Source organism: Tigriopus californicus, chromosome 11, assembly GCF_007210705.1.
Source record: "Tigriopus californicus strain San Diego chromosome 11, Tcal_SD_v2.1, whole genome shotgun sequence".
NCBI classification, from domain to species: domain Eukaryota; kingdom Metazoa; phylum Arthropoda; class Copepoda; order Harpacticoida; family Harpacticidae; genus Tigriopus; species Tigriopus californicus.
The window spans coordinates 6,626,182-6,648,439 of NC_081450.1; the positions used below are offsets into that span (position 1 = coordinate 6,626,182).

The 22,258-nt window shown below is 43.0% G+C and overlaps 1 protein-coding gene across 1 annotated transcript in view; it reads left to right on the forward strand.

The window, feature by feature from the left end:
* The window catches only part of LOC131890294 (uncharacterized), a 38,501-nt gene extending 16,701 nt beyond the window's left edge, over window positions 1-21,800 (forward strand). Inside the window, exons 3-6 of the mRNA XM_059239617.1 lie at window positions 20,181-20,444; window positions 20,512-20,583; window positions 20,655-20,696; window positions 20,771-21,800. Of these exons, the coding sequence (XP_059095600.1) occupies window positions 20,181-20,444; window positions 20,512-20,583; window positions 20,655-20,696; window positions 20,771-20,812 (420 nt within the window). The 3' untranslated portion in view covers window positions 20,813-21,800. The remainder of the gene's footprint in view (window positions 1-20,180; window positions 20,445-20,511; window positions 20,584-20,654; window positions 20,697-20,770) is intronic.
* Window positions 21,801-22,258: the final 458 nt, after the last annotated feature.

Below are 22,258 nucleotides of genomic sequence, written 5' to 3' on the forward strand. Positions count from 1 at the left end.
CCACCAGACAAGACGAAGCTTGGAATTGTTTTGCGCTGAAGCGAAAAATTCGAGGACCACAGATTTTCTCTTTCATCTGGACAGTCCTTTTTTTTTTACGGAGCGAAGACCACACTTTTCCCAGACAATACACGAAGTACAATCGCCGTTCAATCATTGCCTCAGAATCTGGCATCTTACATAACGCACTCATTTTTCGTGAGACAAATCTGAGATTAGAACAAGATGCTTCCACCAACAAAGGAGATGATTGGGTTAACATTTGGATGGTTTTGTTTTTGGGAAGCAAAGCTAGATTTCAAGCATTTGTCCTCCATCATTTGTTCTTCTGTTCGTCACTCGATCGTACTATCACAGCTTTGTGTTCACGGTGCATCTCACTCTTTGCCCTAATTAGGAGCAATATCACTAAAACTTTACAATTGTCTTGCACTAGAGTCAAAGCTCCCCTTGACGCGAACCATCTCATTTTCAATGCTCCAGTTCATCCCTTCCCATAACAATAACCCCATAACCAAGACATCATTCATTGCGCAAGATTGATCTTTAGTAACTCGTTCATTCGTGTCCGACTTGATGCACAATTATTATTTCTTCTCAAAAGCCTCAATTAGTGCCCGTTATGACGTGATGGGTGCCATTTTTGCATCGTACGCCCTGCCCTCTTTTTCGGGTCTCTCCCAGCTCCACGGGTTCAAAGNCATAAATCTGATACCACAAGACAGCTGTTGCGTGGGGATCTCGGAGTTCCACCTGCTTCAGTTCCGTTCCTCTTTTTCTCTCTCTCTCCCTGTCTTTCTATCTTCCCTTGTTTTGGAAATGGTTGCAACCCCTGTAGAGAGTGGTAGATAGAGTTCCCGAGGCCACGGCTGTGAGCGTATGATTGAGAAAGGCTATCTCGCTATCAGCCTTCGGCGGAAAGGTTAAAATAACTGACTTACTAACAACAGTGATCCTAACTTATACATCCATATTCTAAAACAGTCCTGTGGGGGGTTGTCCGCAAGTTTTAATACGAAACTGGAATAGTTTGTTCCTCAACTACCAATAACTTCTCTGCTATGCGAAATGATCCCTCACGAGTTTTCTCTCGCTAGAGTGCTCTGTTATACAGGTTGCGACCGTAGCGACGCTGATTATGACGCCCTCTACTTTTCAATGGAATCGAACGTTTCAATGGATCAAGCTAGATCAAGCTAGTGCATCTTCCTCACCTAAGATGGGAACATTGGTCGTGGGAGGGAAAGTGACACCTTGTTATACAGTGGTCGTAAGGTGTATAAATCCCTAGAAACAAATATTTCATTTCACGCACAACACATTTTTGTTCCAAATCGTGTGAGTTAATTCACTATTTCTAGATAAAAGGAAAAAGAGAAAAGTTTCAAGATGAGTCAGGGTTATTTTCCTCCTTCAACCGACTGAATCCAAACCTACGTTCAAGTCAATGAAGTGAAACCGCAAGTTGGATATTTCATTGGGCTTCAGACAAAGGAGAGCTTTGTCTTCAGAGCCACAATTCGGTCAAGTCTAGGATGATTTGCTTTGGTGGCTTGAGCTGTCCAAAAACTTCCTTAAACGTTCAAATTCATCCGAGCCTTTTCCCCTCCTTGTACACCTCGTTTAAGAACGAAGCAATACAAATACCATCTCGGGCCAAATTTCGGCCAAACATTTCGAATTCAGACCAACTGGCTCCTAAACATAAGCTCAAACGCTGTCCATGTTATTGGTATTCAGTGATGGGCTTTTTTTTGGCAAGGGCCCAACAGTTTACCTCCTAAATTTGACTGCACCGTATCGCCCGAAACCTGCTCGCATCTTCAGTTAAAGAGCATCCCAGATTCAATGACAATTGGCAAATATTGGCGTGTTAAGTGTACTCTCTCTCTCTCCCGAGTCTGTTGCCATTGGAAACATCCAGAGAACACTCTCCTTGCCTCCTTGCCTCACGGGTAGATTTTGGTCTGACTCAGGGATGATGATGCCATGATGCCATGATCCCGCGTTTCTTTCATGACCATCCAGGATGCCTCCACACACACGCAACCATCTACTCCCACCCTCTTTTTAGCCGGTCTCTGGACCTACTTGCCACTCAACGTACTTCATACACTCACATCATCCAGATTCACACTCTGACGCACACCGCAGCAGCATTGAGAGGGGAGCGAAAGGTCTGGTCGGATTGGGCACACGCGCAAATCCCAGTGGAACAAAAGCCTCGATGCCGGCGGCCTTTGCCGGCCCTTTCCTTGGCACTAGTTGGGACACGCGTTGCTCGGGACGGACATGAGGGTCTGTTTGGTTAACCGGGTTTGCACGACGAACGAGGGAACGAGACAGGCCAAGAGCGACATTCTCGCCGTGTCTATCGAGATTCGAGAGGCCGGCATCGCCCGGCACCATCCTACGGACATACGAACGTAGAGATATAGACAAGAAACTCAGAAACACAACCAGGAATGTAAGAGGAGACAGTGGTGCATGTTATGACAGGCTTGCCATTTGAGCACATTTCACTGTTGTGACACTCAATTGGTCATGTTTCTTTAAAAGGAGGATTTTCATTGCCTAGAGTCGTCACTGGTCACTGCAAACTTATGTTGGGAATACATTCAATCTGACCTGTTAAGAAAAAGTTGGCTTGATGACAGCTTTGGATATGGGCTGGCTGGCTGGCTGGGTGGCTGGCAGCACTGATGAGTGCGCTGGAAGTGGAGTCGGCGAACCAGTTAGCTTTCAGCGTTTGACCGTCTCTGGTGTGTGAATTCCGCTTGAGATTATTTACTCATGGTTTAGCTAGAGTTTTCGAAAACAAAGTTGTGTTTGTGATCAAAGTCAGTTCACCTTATCGAGTGCTAAACATTACCAAACTGTCAACGGAAATCACCATAAGCTAGGGAAATTCGCCAACGCCAGACAAACCAGTCAGGTAGGTCAAAATAGTTTCGACGGATTTGTGTCACTGGTTCTCGTACGGATTGTGCTCGATCTTAATCTGGGTGGCTTTCCTGTGTACATATACGAGAACTTTGGTTTGTCACGGGGAAATTTGCAGGCTTTTTATGATTGCTAACGGACTTTTTGCGAGCCGAAATTGACTTTCCATTCGCCAACGAACAACTTGTTGTGAGGATTGAAGGTCAGCATTATGTTCCGATGGAACGGTTTTTGTTTCCTGCCAAGAAAGGGAGTGCTCTTTGTGTGAGGGATTCAAGCAAAAAATCGTTCATTAGTATTGCAAGCAAGATAGGATAGAACAGGGATATCAAAAGAATTTTGATTAAAAACATTTATCCGTGGTCGTTCAGTCGTAACAACTCACCGAGGGGCTCTAAATTGAACATCCGTTTCCAACAAGTTGGGCTTTTATTGAACACCAATTGAACGGCATGGAGGTTCCAAATGTTTGGACAAGATTATCGAGATCCTTGGTCGAGTTTGAAGTCCATAATCCACTACTTACCTTTCTTCTCAAATGTGTTTCTTCTTGTGACTGTTGCACTGCTGTTGTTTGTGAACTGGAACTGTCGTGTTGTTGTCATTACCTTTGCCCCCAGGGCATTGAAGATGATGACTGAGAAATAAATGGCAAGAAATTTGGTTGTTTGACAACCGTGGTCGGCTTTGAGGTTCGGCGCAAGTTGGCAATTGAGGCCTGTTTAAGCTCTTGGATTCCACGATTTCTGTTCATTTTGTGAGAAAATTGGCTCACAGAGTCCATTTGAGGAGGAGACGCACACAGAGATTGGCATGAGCTACAGCAACATGAAATTGCATCGGGCGATGAGCACCCTACACCAAACCGTGTTAGTAGTCATGGCCATTGAAGTGAATTCGAACACCTTCAATATCTCAATTTAAGGGATATGCAACAAATCGTGGTTGCTACGTACTTTCATAGATTGAGCGACGTTTCTATTTGTGAAAATTATCTTTTGGACTTGTGATGGATGTGAAGCTGGATCTGTGTCTTCAATGCAGCTGTTTTTTGACGCAGCATCGCCACAGCGCTCTGTTTGGGTTGGCAAAGAAAGAAGAGGATGAGAAATTTCATCTGTCAGAGAACGTAATAGAAGTTTGGAATTGGAAGTGGAGCCATGCAATTTCTTATCGATCATAGGTTGGATCCATTCAAGATCGCCCTTCCTTCCCTGCCAATTCTTTCTCATTTCCTCGGGTGTAACATAATCAGAAAACACGGGCTGTTCGCTTGAATGGAATACGACTAATGAAATCCGGCATTTTCTGGAAGGAAATGGACGCATCCTGAGTGTAATAAACAATTTGGTTGAGCACTCTTCGGATATTGGAATTGGTCCGACCTGTGCGAATGTGACGTGCAACTTGAGCCTCTGAGAGCCTCCATAAACTTCCCCCAGGGCTTGGCTTAGGCTTGCACAGAATCTTAGCTAGACTGACAGGGCAATGAATGATCTGTGCCCATCCCTGATTGTTTAGGCCCATACCTGTATTGCCAACCCGAATTTGACTCATCGCGTCTCAAGTACATTCAATAGCCATAAAATTGGTGGTTTCACATGAAGCATACATTCTCTTGCATCTATCAACCTTTCTGTCTATTACCGTTTCTCTCTACAGGGTTAGGCTTAACCCTTGAAATTGAATCAAGTACGCCTACTTCTTCATGTCAGTTTTCAAGGAATCCAAATTTGAATAGAAATTGCATCGTTGGGCTAGGCTTTGGCCGATAATATGTGAGCCACTTCGGTTTTCAAATTGCGTGGCAGTTTAAGCGCCCACCCCTGTACGAGAAGTAAAGCGAAGAGACCTCCCCTCAAAAATGCAGGCTTCGAGCAAACGAAATGAAATTAGGCATCGACACGCTGTCCAACCAAAGTTCGCAAGGCTTACATGGAATCGTTCTCTGTGCCTGCCCAACCGAAAGATGATCCTGAGCTTCGGGTCTTCGGATCTTTATCTCTTCGGTGCCCCAAAGATGGGTGAGAAAGATACTATGAATGCCACACAATTAAAATTCCTGCCCATTTCTCGAATTGGGTTTATCCCAGTACACTGAGCCTGGCCATCATTAGTATCTCTCTTGATCCCCTCCTGGGCGAACCCCTCCCCTGCAAGCAGAAACCACCCCTTTGTCGTGCAATCGTCCTGGTTAGCTGATCAGGTGAAACGTTGCGAGGAGTAGTTCAAAATTCACTTGGAAATGATCACGATTTTGATGGTGGATTGGAGTCTTTTTCCCCCCACAGGTAGAATTAATTTGAAGACTCATGTTTGCACATTGCATATAAATTGACTCTTGAGTTTGCATAATGCCAGCAGAATGACGACCATGATCCATCACATTTCAACATAGACTATTTTCGACATGTCTCAAATAGTGGTCGAGTTACTTACTTCGTCAATGCGAACGAGTATGTGAGTGCACACACACAGACACACATACACACATACAGAAACGTAGTACAACATTCTCCATGGAGCTTGGAGCTTTAAACCGCGATGCTCGACGTGAACTCGAACAATCATGACTTAGCTTAGAAAATAGAAATAGAGAGAAGAAGCAGAAGCAGAATAAGGATGGAGATTCTGAAGAAAGAGGAACATACTCGCATAGCTTTTTTTGACTCCGAAATCCTAGAGAGCAATCATTAAACCGCAACACGAACATAAAATTGATGTTGATGTGAATTGTCCACGAAGCAAATAGTTTCGGTTACATCATGTCGATTGGAGTTTATTTGGTTTGGCGTAAAGGTACTGACTGAATGTAGTACACTTGGTAAGCGGATACGACAAGTTCCGATCCAAGCCAAATAATGCAAAGAGGGTCCAAACCAGCTTCATGGCATGCATATGACTAGATGATATCCATGGCACGGTAATAAATGTAACCTCCATGAGGTGATTGAACTCCACCGCAACCAACCAAGTAATTCGAGTATGATTCACGGGCGGACACTGAAGCGCTTCCTGAAAAAAACTCGATCCGACCGTTGCCTTTTTGTTTCATTNACCAACCAAGTAATTCGAGTATGATTCACGGGCGGACACTGAAGCGCTTCCTGAAAAAAACTCGATCCGACCGTTGCCTTTTTGTTTCATTTTTGGCACCACTCTCCTCCCTCTCTCTCTCTCTCTCTCCCTCCCTTCTTTATCCATTTCTCACGTCCAGCGATGCTTCTTCAGTCTAATGCAATCCCACAGGTTAGGCATAAATCTTGGGCCTTGAGCCATATTTTAATTTTCATCGTCCTGCCACTTGAGTTTTCACGGGTGATATATGACTAGTTGGCCGGGCCTTATCTCCATTACGCGAGTAGAAGTGTTCGGATACCGCAGTACCTTTGCGGAATAGCCTGTCCACAAGCGATGTTATTGGCTGATTTATAAGCCTGATAAAGTGCAGGCCCAAACCCAAGCATGTATCAATCTTCGAAAAGGAACTTTGCGTAAACTTTCCCCATACCCAGCACTGATCCTAATGCAATGTCTAGACCATGTTTGAAATAGAATTGGTGTAACATATTGTCGCCTAGGGAAGTTATGGATGCTTGAGATATGGGAGTAAGGGATCATACATTTTTTTCTATCTATTTAGGGCATCAAAAATCGAAATCGACTTTGAAAAAATACCAAATATCTCTCTTTTCCTATGCTTTGAGCCATTGGATACAAAAACCAGTTTCGTGAGATGGTTGATTGAGATTGTGGGACGATTTTTCCACCTGCAGTAGCACATGTGTGTGAAAAAAATGAAACCAAAATGAGTGATGGTTCAAACAATGAGGAGCATCATATCAGAGGAAGCGGAGGTCATATTGAATCGATTGGTATCTGTTTTGATTTGTTTGACACTCCATTTTCATTCCTTTTATATACCGAATAGTTTGAACCATATTGGTTGACACTCGACGTTTATACTGCAGTAGATGAATGACAAATAACGGATGATAAAATACCTTCCACCAATCTAGATTAGAGTGGGTAGTTTATTGCCATCCCGTAATTAGCTCCATTAATTCCATTAGTGCTATCTTGGACAAGATCTTGTGTCGGTATTGGTGATTAAATCTTTCTCATGTTTGATTAGCACGGCTAAAATTCCAAGGAACAGACCACAGCCTTCATTTGTTACCATCCATTTCTTTGTTTTTTTTAAATGTGGTTGGTTTGCGTCGCACTCAACGAGCTAATAAACAATTGAATCATAAAATCCAATGGTCCGCCAGTAATATGTTCTCGTGCCATTATTGCTTTAGCTCTCCAGTTCCAACTGAGTACTTGAATCTGATTCAATTGTCAATTGAACGCTCCAATAAACTGACATCAATCCAATTGAGAGGACTCTCCTAAATAGATTCGATGAAAGAACATCAGTGAGTCTATTGTTCTAAGCGGCCAATTAACAAAATCAAAGCACTGGCTTTGTTCAAGATAAATAAATTCTCATCGGTATCCATCACTCCTCTGGGACTTGGTCATTGTGTTTCGTTAAACAAACATTGCATGATCCATGGCTTTTCTCGGTGGGTTATTCTGAAATTATCAGAATTGTTCAAGTGGTCAATGGATGAATGACAGGAATCTTGTAGTTGAACAAAACAAGGTATTCTACTATACCATGCGAACACATGTTTATGTACAAGCATGTGATCAGCTCTCCTTTGAGTGTTTCTGGACCACACGGGAACGGAGAAAATCCCCTCTGACACGCTCATCATTTATCTTGTCCCTCATAATTGACCCAGTCTCATCCTCGCTCCACTCATTGAAACGGGTCTTGACTCATTGGACACCCACTAACAAGACTAGGGCACTCAAAGCTGCCCACACCAACACAAAACGCAAATGCCCACCAATTTTTCAATTGTGTCAAAGACGAGCCTCTGGGCAGGCTCTCAAAGCAAAGGAGACTTTGACGACCCGCTCTACCTACTTCTACATTTCAAGGAAATTGGAACATGGATCAATTTCCGTTGTGTTTTCTGGACTCACTCGAACAAAGAAGCATTCCCGAGAAAAAGTTCTCCAAAATCGCGAGCACTGACCAAAGTCATTTTCCTGGTTCTCAAGCAAGGAACGTCCAGCCCTGTATTCTAGTTGACTTGGATTTTCCGATTGCCGCGAGCTGGACATTGCATCAATTTTGTAATGAGACGTTGCCGAGAATGCTCCTTCATTGCTCTATCCCGTCTTCAGAAGATGAGAAGCACATGACTGATAACTTTGTTTTCCCCTCGAGCCCATTATACGGTTGTCGCATTCCCTGCTCCTAGCCAATAATCACATTGAACGAAGCTCGCTCGTTGTTAAAAGTGTTGGATTATTCCTCATGTCTCTCTTTGGAAAATCGATTTCAAGCGCCTTTGGCCAAAATAATGTACCCGCATGAACACTGTTCTGGATGATCTCGACCAAGTCTCATTAGAGGCATGTGACACATATGTTCAATGAGCATGGCGAGCACAGTTCTGCCTGGAAGTGAACCCGACGACTTCGCTCGAAAAGCACACGTTGTGCAACAAAACACGAAATCAGTTTCTGTTCAACAACCTTAGATAAATCAGTGTTATAGCCAACGCCAAAGATCAGCCATTCCACCTTCTTGATGCTGGGTAGGCGGGTACGTAGAAGCTACAATCGAGCTTATTCCACCATCCGTAATAGGGCAAGGGCCACTGTAGGGTAGATCGTTGAGAAATCCTTGAATAGGGCCATCTATTGCTGGCTGTCCGAAAGGAAAGAGAACGACAAGGAACAAATTGTCCAAGCAAGTCGAGAGTGCCGAGTCTGCAATATTTATGTGGTCACATCGTTTCGAGAATGCGACGGAAATAGGGCTCACGGATATCAGAGTAACTGGTATCTCTTATTACGTTAGTTGGACAAAGTTCAGTTGCTGTATGTACGCATGTACATTGTAGTAGACGGGACCCGCCCCCTTCTTTTCCGACGAGTCATGAATATTTCATATGAGTCATGACTTCTTCGACACTTGGAAGCCAGAGGAAATTCAACTCGTCCCCGACACCTCAAGATCAGATTTTGATGATGATGTTTCAAGAGTTCTTTTTGTGCTGATCACGACTGTAGTTTTGATGGCCCACTTTTGAAGTGTATTATATCATTTATATGATATTGAAGTTGATTTATTGTTTTGCCAATTACCCTTATGGTGCTCATACATTTTCTTCAGGGTGTCACTTGACAACTGCATGCAGAGCATCGTCGTCATGAGTCATTCCAGATAAAGGCGCTCATTAAAAGATGGGGTTGAAAATCAAGTTCTTCCTTCCGACTCTCTCGTCGGAATGGATGGCAGATGTGCTAGAAACGTGTCCGAATTTGATCATAATTTGTTATTTAATGTGAATATTGCCTTTTGAAAGGTCTAAAAATGCTTCATAGTTTCATGGTTTCTCTTCAAGGTAAGCGCCACCTTATCTGTGGAATACATACTTTTTCAAGTTTCATTCCAACCAATGGTCGATCACAATCCGAGGCTTTTGTTTGAGGTCCCTTTTCCAAGGGTGACCGTCTTGATTTAAAGGAGGGTGTAACGGCGTCTTTTTGCTCTGTTATGAATCATCCAAGGTTTAAAAGGGATTAGGATGGCAGTGAGCGCGTTGATGAGCAAAAAGGGTCGTTAAATAAAACAACTCAAAGGTACGCGTAAAAGAGGCTCCGGATGTGGAGTTGAGATTAGTTCCAAGTCTCCCAGTCGTAAAAGGTAAATAGAGACCGTCGGAGAATGGCTCAAATTAGGTTCTACGAAGAGCTCTAGCAACTCGAGCAACTCGAGCTCGGGGTGCCTGCCTACCTTTGCCAGGCATTAACCCGACCCAAGCTATGTAGAGCGATTGCCTCTCTGGTGCAACTCTGTTCCTAATACGTAATAAAATGGATAATGAGATCGACCCATCTTACGGGGCGGATGGCGTTTTCCAAACACCTTTTTTTCCTCACTCCGTCTGACCCACATCCGAGCTTTTATTCCCTTGTACGGAGATAGAATGGGTGATGGCTTTTTGTATACATCTCCAAACTTCAACTTGAAATGAACCTTTGGGTGGAATGACACAAAAACTTTGCTTACATTTAAATTTCAAATTTAAATTCCCACTAGACAAAAAAGATAACGAAATGGGATCACTGGGGAAACTCGAACCAACCCCCCCAAGTTGAAAGTTGATGTTTTGGAGGTGATGGGGAACAGTCATTTTATGCATACTGTTGTAGATTTTTGCTATAGAGTACGTCGTCCACATGGCATGGAAATATGTTTACGACATTAGAGGAATTGGATAGTAGTAGAGAACTTCCAAGCCAGAGAATGACATCGTGGTGAGGGAATGGCAGGGGAAAAAGAAAGAGCGTAAATGCGAAACTTATCGTCGTACAGTACATTTTAGTCCATCTGAAAGTATGGTTTGAAAAGAAACCATAGATTGCCTCGAAATGCTTGATGCTACAGTAAGAAAGGGTGTTTGAATGTTTGAAAGCCGCTGAAATGGGAGGATAATCCATCAGTCGAGAGGGCTTGATTCGATTGGAAGTACAACCAAAGATGGTCACAATGTTCACGTCACCCTGTTGTTTGAGTTTAACACTTTCGTAGGTAATGCCAAAGCGATTGCGTGGATGATGTTCATTTTAGTTGGTAGATTTTACCAAATTGGTTCTAGTTGATTGATCAGTTTGCTCAACAATGAGAATGGACGGAAACCATTGTGCATAGCTTCAGGTGGTGACGACGACGAGTACTCTTCTTTGTCTTTTGAACGTGGTCATCCTCATTCTCGAACGTATTTTGAAAAGAACACCGACTAGTGTAGTATATAGTACAGATACAGGTACCTGTTATACGCAATGATACCACATACGTACAATGGCAGTGGACCGTTCAATGTGGCTCCATATCTGCCCTACTATTGCCATAGTCACCTCTGTTACTGTTTCTGAGCCCACCCTGACAAACTTTGGGCCTGGCTGATGACCGATGAGGATGTTCAAGATGATATTTTCCCTTGTCTTGTCGTTCGAGTCTGGCAGACTTGCCGCATTCCTCCGCATTTCTGGAAGTGAGTGTCGTTGTAGTTTTTTGCACTCACAAGTTTCAAAATTTTACACTTGCCTCCATCACTCAAGTTTCGAACTAGTTTTTCTTCATTTTTGGAACATGAAAACGCTGCAAATTCTAAAATACTCTCGATCCATCCCATCTCGTCCAAGGAAAGATAGGCGTCAGTGACGAAATTTATGACTCGATTCTAATGTCTCTTTTTAGCAAGTGTCGAGCCACGATTTGGTGAAGCACTTTTATTCATTCGATTTCCCGATTTATGAGCATTGGACGTCTCCTTGCTAGTGTTTCCATATCGCCCAAATACACTCGCAATTTGGTCGGTCGGTCGATCTGCAGAGCTTAAATGAAAGCGAAAGCCATTTTGTTGGATAGACAAAATTGCAAGCAGCCCGTATGAACTTGCAATTCCCAAGGCCCAACCCCAGAGAAAAGCTTTTGACGCTCTTCAGGCCTGAACGAAGAAGCACGGTGCCATTTCAGATCAAGAGGAGGGCCTAAACTTGGCGACACTTCCTTCCATGAGATTTAAAGTCCTTATGACCGACCAAGCATATCAACATGTATCTTTAAGTCTTGGCAACAGCACTAAGTAAGTACTGTACATAGAAGTGCAGAGGCATTGCGGGACGACTGGTTTTGAAGGCAACCAAGTCTATTCTGAACTTGTACTGATGTGAAACCATGCCTGAAGGTTAGATGTTGCAGCCAATATAAAGTGTAGATTAGTAAATGTCTCCTTAATGATCAGGCGTCTCGGTCTCATGGCTGGAGTCAAAGTCAAAGTTCGAGACTAGACTCATTTTCAAGTCTTATTCGTTCTGCGGCAAAAAAAACAACGACTAGGGATTATCTATAGATTCTTCAAGCTTGAACAGTCATTCTGATCAAAGAAAGTCAGTTGTGTGATGAATCTATCTTTCCTGCAATTGGGTCATTGACTGATGGATTCGCGATCGTGGTCAAGGTTTCCTGCGAGCTCGAGTTCGAGGACAAGGTGCCTCTGTTTCATGCCAGGTCTTTTTGGAACGCCCAAAGCAACTCGGGGAAACAAAGGCGAGCATCCCTTTGTTGGCTTTTTGGCCTTGCTCTTGGATGCAGCAGCCATTTCAAGGCCAAAGAAATGAAGAAGAGGGGCTTACATTAGAAAGAGAGCAAGAAAGAAAGAAAGAAAGACCTTGAGCGTCGTCTGTGAAGAGTTTTTTTGTACATTCAAGAAAAGGCCGTCTTGCTCGCTTTCTTTTGGCCATTCTTCCCACCGTGTCGGAGTCAGAGTCGAAGTCGGAATGAAAACTGAGAGGGAAGTTTACGAGGGAAGAAATGATTTCGACTCGTCGTGGTCTTCCCAATTCTCGTTGGTTCCAATTGCCAAGGCCAACTGTAACCTTGTTCAAGTTCTCTTTAAGGGGAACCGTGTCTAACCACCACCACCACCACGACGATGACGATGACACCACGCCCTGATTTTTTGTGACGAAAGAACTCTCGGTTTGGATTCGAGTGGTCAAGCGAGATTTGCAAGACGAATCAACTTCAACTAATACCAAACCCAAAACGAAGTTATCTTTTCACTCGGCGGATTACCGCACCTCAAAGCTCCTTGGAGTGATTATGCCGTTCGTCAAAAGATCTAGCAAAATGTGCTAATATACGTAGTTTTGATCCAAAACCAAAACCACATGAAACAAGGCTCAAGGAGATCAAAGAAAAGACCTGAATTAAGAGATGGCAGCAAGAAACATAGGAGCAAAAACGCTCAAATATAAGGTGCAAAAAGTTCGATCTGTCCAGAATCGATATTGTGCGGTCTCAAGGAGAGATGTCGTGGAAGCTGACAGCTTGGGGGGACGACAAGTAAATGGATCTTTTGGAACGCCATTCCAAGTACGACCAAACGACCGACCTCGCTTTAGATCTGACAACCGCTAAAGATTCCAGTAATCCGTCATTGAAACCCTAGGATTCTCGATGTATGTCGGATAATCAAACCACTCCGTGAGCCTCTTCTGTCATCACCACATCCATTTACGGCACAGTGCGCACCCAGACCTCGTTCTCGTCGAGATTTTGTGGCTAAAAAGTGACGTTTCGAACGTTGTTGGAAATTGGAACATGCGAGTGAGTTCTCACTCAAACTTGAACAGCACTTGTATATGATGGAAAGGGCAAATAACACCCATTTGAGAGCACTCAACTCAGTCATGACAAACGTTGCTCACTATGGGTGGTTTACTTCATAGTACAGTACGTATGGGGGTTCGTTCATGTGTATGTCTCCTCCGACCTTTCTGAGCCAAAGTCACATCGTCTGATTGGTCGATGTTTGAAAGCGAAAACTTTGGCGACGCAAGTTCAGGATCACGACTGATCGGTTTGATCAAATCACGAAAGCTGAAACGTGGGCTCAGGTTCAGAAATCTAGGAAGTGGAGGAACTAAAAAGGGTGCCTATATGTACAGTAAATTCCCCAAATTGGCGTACGAAAGCAGATTCATCTAACTTGGTTCGGAGACTGTTCAAGTTGTGGAAATTTTAACCGTTCATTCTTCGAAATCGGATGCTTTAAAGGATTGTGTACCAGTCCCAATAATAAGTGAATGAATGGTTTGTTTATGATTTTTCGATTAGCCAGGTATGATTCAATTACTCGACCAAATATAATCATAGACAATTACAATTATGTAATCAAAAATTGTTTTGATCACAATTATGCGTAATTGAAATTGCAAATATTTCCTTTCCCTGCTAATGAGTCATCTGATAGAATAAAGTAAATGGTTTGATTCAGGGACGAGCATTAAAAAAACAGAAAGTGGTTTTCTTTTCGTTATTCCAACGGAAAAAAGAGCAATACACTGCACTAGTACGTATTTCAAAGCTGATGAAGTTTTAGCACATATACACCATGCAAGAAAAGTAGAGCTTTTGGTTAATCTCTAGAAAATGAAGGTAACATGGAATATCGTTGTTAGAAGGTGAGAAATGTTAGTTTTTGTCGTCTATCCGCTAAAACTATAATTTTCGAAGAAAGCAAAAAGATAGCTGACGAAAACTTTCACTAGAAAAGAAGGGACCAAACTAAAGCATTAGAATGCCTAATTAAGGAGGAAAAGTACACGTGAGATGAATGTTTTAAAGTTGCCGAAATTCAGGAGGTTCAATAACGTCATGTATAAATTACGTACCATCACAAGAAGCTCGAATAACCCTGAAGCTACGAGGATGAAATGTTTTCCATTACTGTAAACGTTTTTGGAAGACTTCAACCAGCAATTACTGAATCTGGCCTGAGTAAAAACACCATTTTATACTCACTTTTTGTCTGTTAATTTTGTCATTACTTATTCATCCATGCTCTAGAACGGTGATGCTGAATAAAGTTGATTAAAAGAAATATTTTAAAAGAAACAAATTAACCATGAAAAGAGTGAGAACGGTTTTGATCAGATCACCAATTATCTAAACACCGCGTTATTTCTCACCAAAACCCCTGTCCTTGTGATTACACTCACGTACTTGAGATGCAACTGCCTACTTTGCGGATAAGTTTGGCATTAAGCGCGTGAAAAGAGTTATGGTCTGCAAATGCCAAGAATTATTCAAATTTCTCATTCCATTAAACTGTAATGCTTTTCCATGAAATTGAGTCGAAGCAGCATACCCATGTTTTATTAGAAAGATTTGCTTCCTTCTCCCCATTTCATATCCTACCGAAATGAAGCGAAAAAAAAGTTATCACCTCCTGTCGACTCTCTTTGCCTTGCGTAGTAAATTAAACCTCATTTGTCACTTTATGACGAGGATAGCCTTGATAAATGGGAGGCAGTGGTTGAGCAAAAGGGGAAAAGCAAGGACGTTGTGTCTTTTGACAACTTCCACTAGTACACTAATTCTACTGAGAATTATGGCCAATGGTCTTTTACCTAAGGGAGGGACTAATGCACGAACACAATGCTGCAAATGTTTGCACTTTTATGAATACATTACATCGAGGCCAAATACTGACAAACACTCAAAGGGACCATATTACCAATGACAGGTTGATGGGGGAGTAAGAAAATGGTGTGCCCAATCAATTGTTTTGATTGCCTTGAAAATGAGATTAGGTCTAGTTTTTCCACTCCATAACTCTGATTTTCAAACTGATCGACTGGTTTGGCTAGCCCCCATATGTTTGTCACGGTAAAAATGTAAGATGTTATGACTCGAAAAATGTGCAAAATTGCGCTATTTCTACTGATGCACGTATACTCAATGTTCTCAAAGGGCTTTGAAGTCAAAACTATCCCACTTTAGCATTTGGTTAGGTGGAAGAGTCATAAATCAGCGGCAATTACATATGATGCTGGTAAGTGATTTTTTTTTTCCCATGGACCATCCAATAAATATCTTTATGCCTCTTCAAATGACAGCGTAGTGTCCACAAAGGGACAAATAGTCGTTTTCTATGAAGGACTGCGGGTACACAGACAGACGGGTTCTCGGTGTTCGTACTCGTACACGAGAGAACATCATCATCATCATCGTCGTCATCGTCCTCTTCTTGTCCCTCCACAAAGTCGCTGGTTGGAATTGAAATCACTTTCACTTGTTACGTGCAAGGACCAAAGCAATCTTCACTCAAGGCAGATACAGTAGATAGAGACAGATATCCCAGATCCCACCCGGTTAAAGGAAGAAGAAGAAGATGATGATGTTGAAAAAAAAGATGGCTATTCTTAGCTTAGCTGAAAATGCAGGACACAGGACCAAGTTAGGCCGACTCACTGACGCTTGACAAAGTGTGAAGAGATATCGAAAGACATACCAACAGACAGACAGACACACACACACACAGATTCGCGTATTTCGTGTATAGAAGACACCCGCACGCACACCCGCACACATGGATGAGAAGTATTGACTGAGCTGTAAGTGAATGAAAAACGATGAGTTTGTCTCCCGATCAAATCTTGGATTTCGTCCAATTTTGCAACTTTTCGGACTCACAGTACACACAAGGACTACCATGATTGGCTATACAAGACTAATGGCGTGATTCTGGTTCGTAATGGGATGGTTTTTGAAGGCAAGTGACACTTCCCAGTTTCCATTAGGGTACGCAGTGATATTCACTGAGCGCCGTCTGTCAGTTTGATTTGAGATATTGTGTTCGCTTTATTCTAATGGTCCTTTTAAATGTACACTTTGTGTGTTAGTTTCAAGCGAGGATAATACCTGAAAGAGATGCTGTCCATATCGTCACTCTGAGGTCATTGTCCTCCTTTGTCGACGCCGGGTTCCCAAAGCCCGTTAATAATGGGTCAGACGGCCGGGGCACCATGATTTAGTGTAAATGGAACTCGTTTCTTTCTTCTGACCTCTCTTATTGTCCTAAAGTTAGCTACCTCTCCGATAGTTGGACAATTTTTATGTTGGCCAACTTGTGAGCGTTTGGGAACCGATTTCTACCTATGTTTAGTTTGAGTTTCACAAAATACACTAGTACCTTACTTTTGCTTACTGTTAAAGCTCCAGGAAGCTCTCATCATTTTAAAGGCTGCCTTGAAACCTTAGCAAGGCTATATGTATTGTCAGCAAAAGTTTTGAAAGACAAGAAAGACAAAGTTCATCCATTGTGATTGATGGTTTTAGGCGATTTGTGTTTGCGCCTAAAGCCGACAGGAAACATGGGCTCCATTTCTTTTCTTTTATGGTCTATTCTTGTCTGGAAACCCCAGCTCCAATCGATACATTCGAAGGAGCGAGAAAATGTTCTGATCTAGTGACAATCTGTGTCATTAATTTCCCTTGCATTCACCCTTCGTTTCAATTACAATCGAACATCTGGTTCTCTGAGACTGAGCATGCCACACCTCTTTTATGCGATTCGATCTTAAGCCATTGTGGCAAATTGGGCCAAGTTCAGTGGGTGCCGGATTCTTTTCGTTCACGATAACTTCTCTTGACGCTCACAATGGCTTCATCGATTGGAGTTATCTGACTTGTTTACCAATCAATGAGGAAGTGACCGTATGAGTGACTGAATTAACGAGGACTACAACTATCCGGACGAGTTGAGAGTTGTGGGTCAATCAGATCGAAGGATGGAATGAATGCCCATGTGGGTGTACAAAACATCAATCTTTTCAGAGTCCACTAGATCAGGTAGCACAAGAATAAACTGCCTTGGCCACAACGATGAAATGTTTTACCACTAGATCATCGTGAGGCCTCAATGTTAAAAAATGACCACTAGGCTAACCCAGGTTCACACAAGGTGCTTTCTAGACATGTAAACGAGAGTTCGCCTTCATTTTCGGGTCTTGACCTCAAAGTTTTTCTGAATGAAATTCCCCATCCAAGTTGAACCCAAGCATGCAGCGCTTGAGTAATGGACGACATTGGCAGGGAGGTGGTTTTTGCACATGATCTGCCAAAAATAAGGTACGAGAGCCGGATGAATGAGGTGAATTGAGGCGGAGGAGGTCAAAGATAAATGGCTGATTGCTGGACAAGGTTAATCTTATCGTTGAGCTTTTAAGCCCTTCTTTATTTGAGATCCTCTATGCAACGACACGATCAAACCGTGACCCGAGTCTTGACGCCATTGAACCGTTGCAAACAGTGGGGATATCTTGAAGGATAGTCACTCGCTCCACCTTCTTTGACGTCATCAACTGAGGAGAAGGTCGGAACCAGCCATCAACATACGATAACGTTCATTTTATCTCCAGCTCTGTCCACGTATTGGCAAGGGTGCTGAAAATTCTTCCCCCCCACACTAGTTTCAATATCTGCTCATTACATCCTCATTCAGCTCCTCGTTTGTCAGTTTTCCCGACCTTGTCCAATGTCAATGTCCACATGTGCGTATGTACTACAGAAGGAAGGCTAGCAGGCTACTGAAGGGAGGCCCATTTTCATTCAATGCCCGGACAATCAATCAGTCATCTCATGTGTCCCAAGCACTTCGCGGGGCCCTTCCTCAAACCATATGAGCACTCGGACACCCTTCATCTCGACACTCGAGGTCGAGCCTCAACTCTCTTTTTATGCCGGCCTGAACTAATTGAGTTCGAACTTGGAAAAATATGCAAAAGCTCAAGCCAATGGTTTTCCAAGGATTTCTTTCCACACTTGATGATCCAGCAACGAAGTAAAGCTGTTCAACCAATCGACAGAAACAAAGCAATTGGCGCGGCTCTTAATGGAGCCCTCCAAGACCTTGATCTTGAAGCCATCTGGTGAGGTGGAGGAACAAACTGTCGTTGCTGCATAAAGTGTATACTGTACAGTAGTGAAAATGCAGCGCAGTTGCCACAAGAACAATCACCCGCATGGAAGTAATTTCTCCTTTCGAGTCCAAAATTCAATTAGTCCGGGGGAAGGGGGGGGAGGGGGTCTGCTCGGCCTCTTTTGTGCTTGAATGACCCTTGAACGTGGCTAAATCAGCCCACAAGAAGCATTAAACCTCCTCGAAAGGCTCTGTACGATAGTCTAGGAGGGTGATCAGGGATTGTAATTGATATCAATGATTTGAGTAGAGCCCAGCATATGCTTGCTGCCTTTTCTTATTCCAATTACACTGCAGTATTTCAAGAAGTGAGAAACCGTAATTGTGATAGCACGGAAAAATGCACAAACAATGCAAGTAAGTCCGTTAGAAAATGTTCCCACCAGAAAAGCGATCCGACAAATAAATCACTCCGCTTTGGACGACGTATGTATGTACATGAGCCATTCTGGATATGGTTGTCGTGGTCGCATACCTCGAATACCTCATATCTAATTTAGAATGTAGCTGGACGAGCTGAAATTGATTCGTCGTTGGTTTGGTTTCTTCAGCTCACTGCTCATGTTTGCAAATGCCATCATTACAAATAACATCACGAAGTGAACGCAAGGAATCTTTGCAATAAGCTACTGATGGACTACTCTCTTCCCGACGATTGAAGACGAGAACATCCTTGGCATAGATTTGAGTTTGACGGATGAGCATTCGAGAAGTTTTTCTCCATATGTAGATTACGTCTCCTCTTCGCTGCGAACGAAGAAAAGTTTCCCCATCAAGTAATGAAAGACTTGAAAACGATCGAGTTGGAAAGACAACATCCGAGGTGGGCTCTCTGCTCTTTCTTTATGTTCCCCAAGGCCTGACTACCTCATGTTTACTCTACTTCATACAAAGAGCATTCATTAGTCGGGTTAAGTTGCACCTCGAGATCAAAGGAAATGCCCATCAAGAGTCAGAAAGTCTTCCGTTTGAAGCACTTTTCGCCGTTCGTTGTCATTTTGGCTCATAAAAGATGCGGTGAGGTGGGGGGCTAGGTTTGTGATAGAAATTGGCAATTCATCTCTCGAAAACGTAGGAGAGGGTCATCCAATTCTTTCCTGTATTGGCTCATTGGCAATTCAGGTCTGCCTCTCAAATAAAGCCGACTGGAGAGTGAAAGAGTGAAACTCCAGATGGGTGGGGTATTCGGCCATTTTCTTTCCCTTTACATGGCTTCCAAAAGAAAGAAGAAGAAGAAAGAACGACTCCCTCACATTAAGTAAAAGCAAGAGACTTGAAAATGACAAGTCTTTTTTGGCCCAAAGTAATGATATAATGAGCCCTCATCATCGGTCTTAGCCAACCATGAAGAGAATTGTACCGGGACCATTCGGAAATGAACACACCATCCAGCCAGGTGTTTTCCCCCTGGTGGACCCTATGCAATGTTCAATTGAGTCAAGTTCCAAAATGCCTCGAAACACGAAAAAAATCAGAGAGTGCAAGGTAAATCTATGATATGTACACGAAGTCTAGTGGAGCCTCCTCGGCGGTGTCCCTGTGCTCCATGTCAGAAATCAATTAGATAGGCGATGGAACCTTCCATTTGGGACTGCTATGGTTCCCTCTGCTTGCGCTCCAATTTCATTATATCCTCCGTTGAGGGAATCCAAACACGGGAAAGAGGGGAAAGAGAAACAGGAAGTTCCTTCTCGGATATCTTGAGTACAGTATTATTAGGTAGATCCTAATCATTGACACACATACCCAGTGGTATTGGGCTATAATGAGAAGATATGTGGGGCTGACTCCATGTTTTTTTTTCTTTTCATTTTACGGTGTCTTCTCTTACAGACTACCACCATGGACGTGGGAGTAACGACACGGTACAGCAATGAGCCAGCCACTAACAGCAAACCCTCTCAGAACAACAGACACGCCCACAAGGCCCACCCCTCAACACCGAACAAGCAGGTGAATTTCCAGACCAATTCCGACGAGAAGAAGCGAGAGAAATTCCTCACTGCCAAATATGGCGCACATCAGATGGCGCTTATTCGAAAGCGACTCCGCGTAGAGATGTGGATGTACGAACGACTTCAGGAACTCTATGGGGCGGTAAGTGAACTACATGGACCTCTCAGATTTTTTTTTATACAACTAATTCCGTGGTTGCGTGATTTAGGAGGATATCGAAATCGATTTGGATGAGGTTTTGGATATGGACTCCGAAATGGAGCGTCAACAATATATCAGGGTAAATTTGTAAATTTCATTGTCCGTCTTCTATGAAAAAGCAAAATCATCAAAGATGTTTCTCCATTCTAGAATCTCCTTCGTGAACCACAAGGTGCCTCAGAGAATATCAACGTGAGTGGGGCCAGTTATAAACAGCACCCTGGAGACTTTTAATGCAAGCCATTTATTTTTCATTCCCATTGCAGATATTTGTTGGTGATCTGTTGGAAAAAGTCAAAACACTCTGAGTCCTTCAACAAATGGCTTCTCTCGTCTGTCACAGGAGACTTTGTCGCCCAACTGCCCTAACAAGAGTTGTTTGAGTTGGTCTTTCGAACTTTCCTACATCCGTCAACTGATCATGATCCAATCCAATTCCAATCTAAGATCAACCAACCAATCATCAACACAAACGTGCCATTTCTGCTGCTAGTTGCAGCCCCGGATCATGATGATTGATGACCTTTGGATCAACCAATCAAGCAGCTCTCTTTCCAACCCACGTCGAATGTGTGATAGCTCTGCCAATGAGAAATTATATGTATTATGTGAAGGGAGTCGCGGGGATCTTTGTCAATCTTTGATCCTGGAGGAGATTCCCTCATCCCCAAGTCCTTTTGCAAGGTCTCCTGTGGTTCAGAGTCTGGGAGCGTTTTGTATTGTGACGACGATATGTGAATGTTCATAGATCTCATCATCATTGAATCTTTCAATCCCCAACATCGCCCAACTTTTCTTCATCCTGTACCATTCATTACTCTCTCTCATTATTGTAAGGTTTTCTAAATTCTGGACTCGCCTTTGAACCAAACAAAGTTTTATTCCAATTTACTGGAAAGAAAAAAAAATCTGAGCAGGGCATTTTTGAAGCAGAGACTATGAGTTTATAGTGGCCCTGCTTCGAGTTTGAACACCATCACCATATTCTTTCTTTATATTCAAACTAAGTTGTGCTATTTTCGACCCTTTTCCACTATCCAAGCTCTCTTGGACAGACACCCTCATCATTCTAGTTTGTTTTCCCCCTCTCTAAACCTCGATCTATTTTGGTTCGTAACAGTAACAACCCGTATCCATGATTGTGAAATTTATGCCTGCGTAAGTTCGTTTCCGAAATACTGATTTGTACAATTTTACCTCTACGTTCGATTGATATGTGAGTAATAGAAAACATATTAGATGTGTTGTCTGAATAACCCGTATGCCTTTTGGAATAAATGAGACACATTTGCGTAATCCCCGAGTCCCCCTAGTCTTTTTTGTCTTTTTGGCCTGAGTCCACCTGTGTAAAAGAAATAAGAGGGTATGTCACATCTGGCCACTTTTACATTTTGTTTTGGGATGAGTCCTATTGTTCTATTATTGTTATATCAGTTATTATTTCGATCGCAATGGAGCACAAGGCTTTCTACATCTTTGGTCTAGCCTTGGTTTTGGTCGCGGTTTCGGCACAATGTCCCCCAAACGAAAGAGTGGCAAAGGCGTGTCTGGAGGAAATCCCGGGAAGTGGAGAGACCGCCATTCGAGCGGCTTTTACCTGCTATTTTAAAGCCAACGAAAAATCAAGCAAACCTGTGCAATGTGGGGTCGACCTGGAAAAGTTTACTGAGTGCGTGACAAAATCAACAATGCCTCAAGAGGCGTTTGACTGTTTCTTTGCAAAAGTTCAATCCCGTTTTCCATCATAGATGACA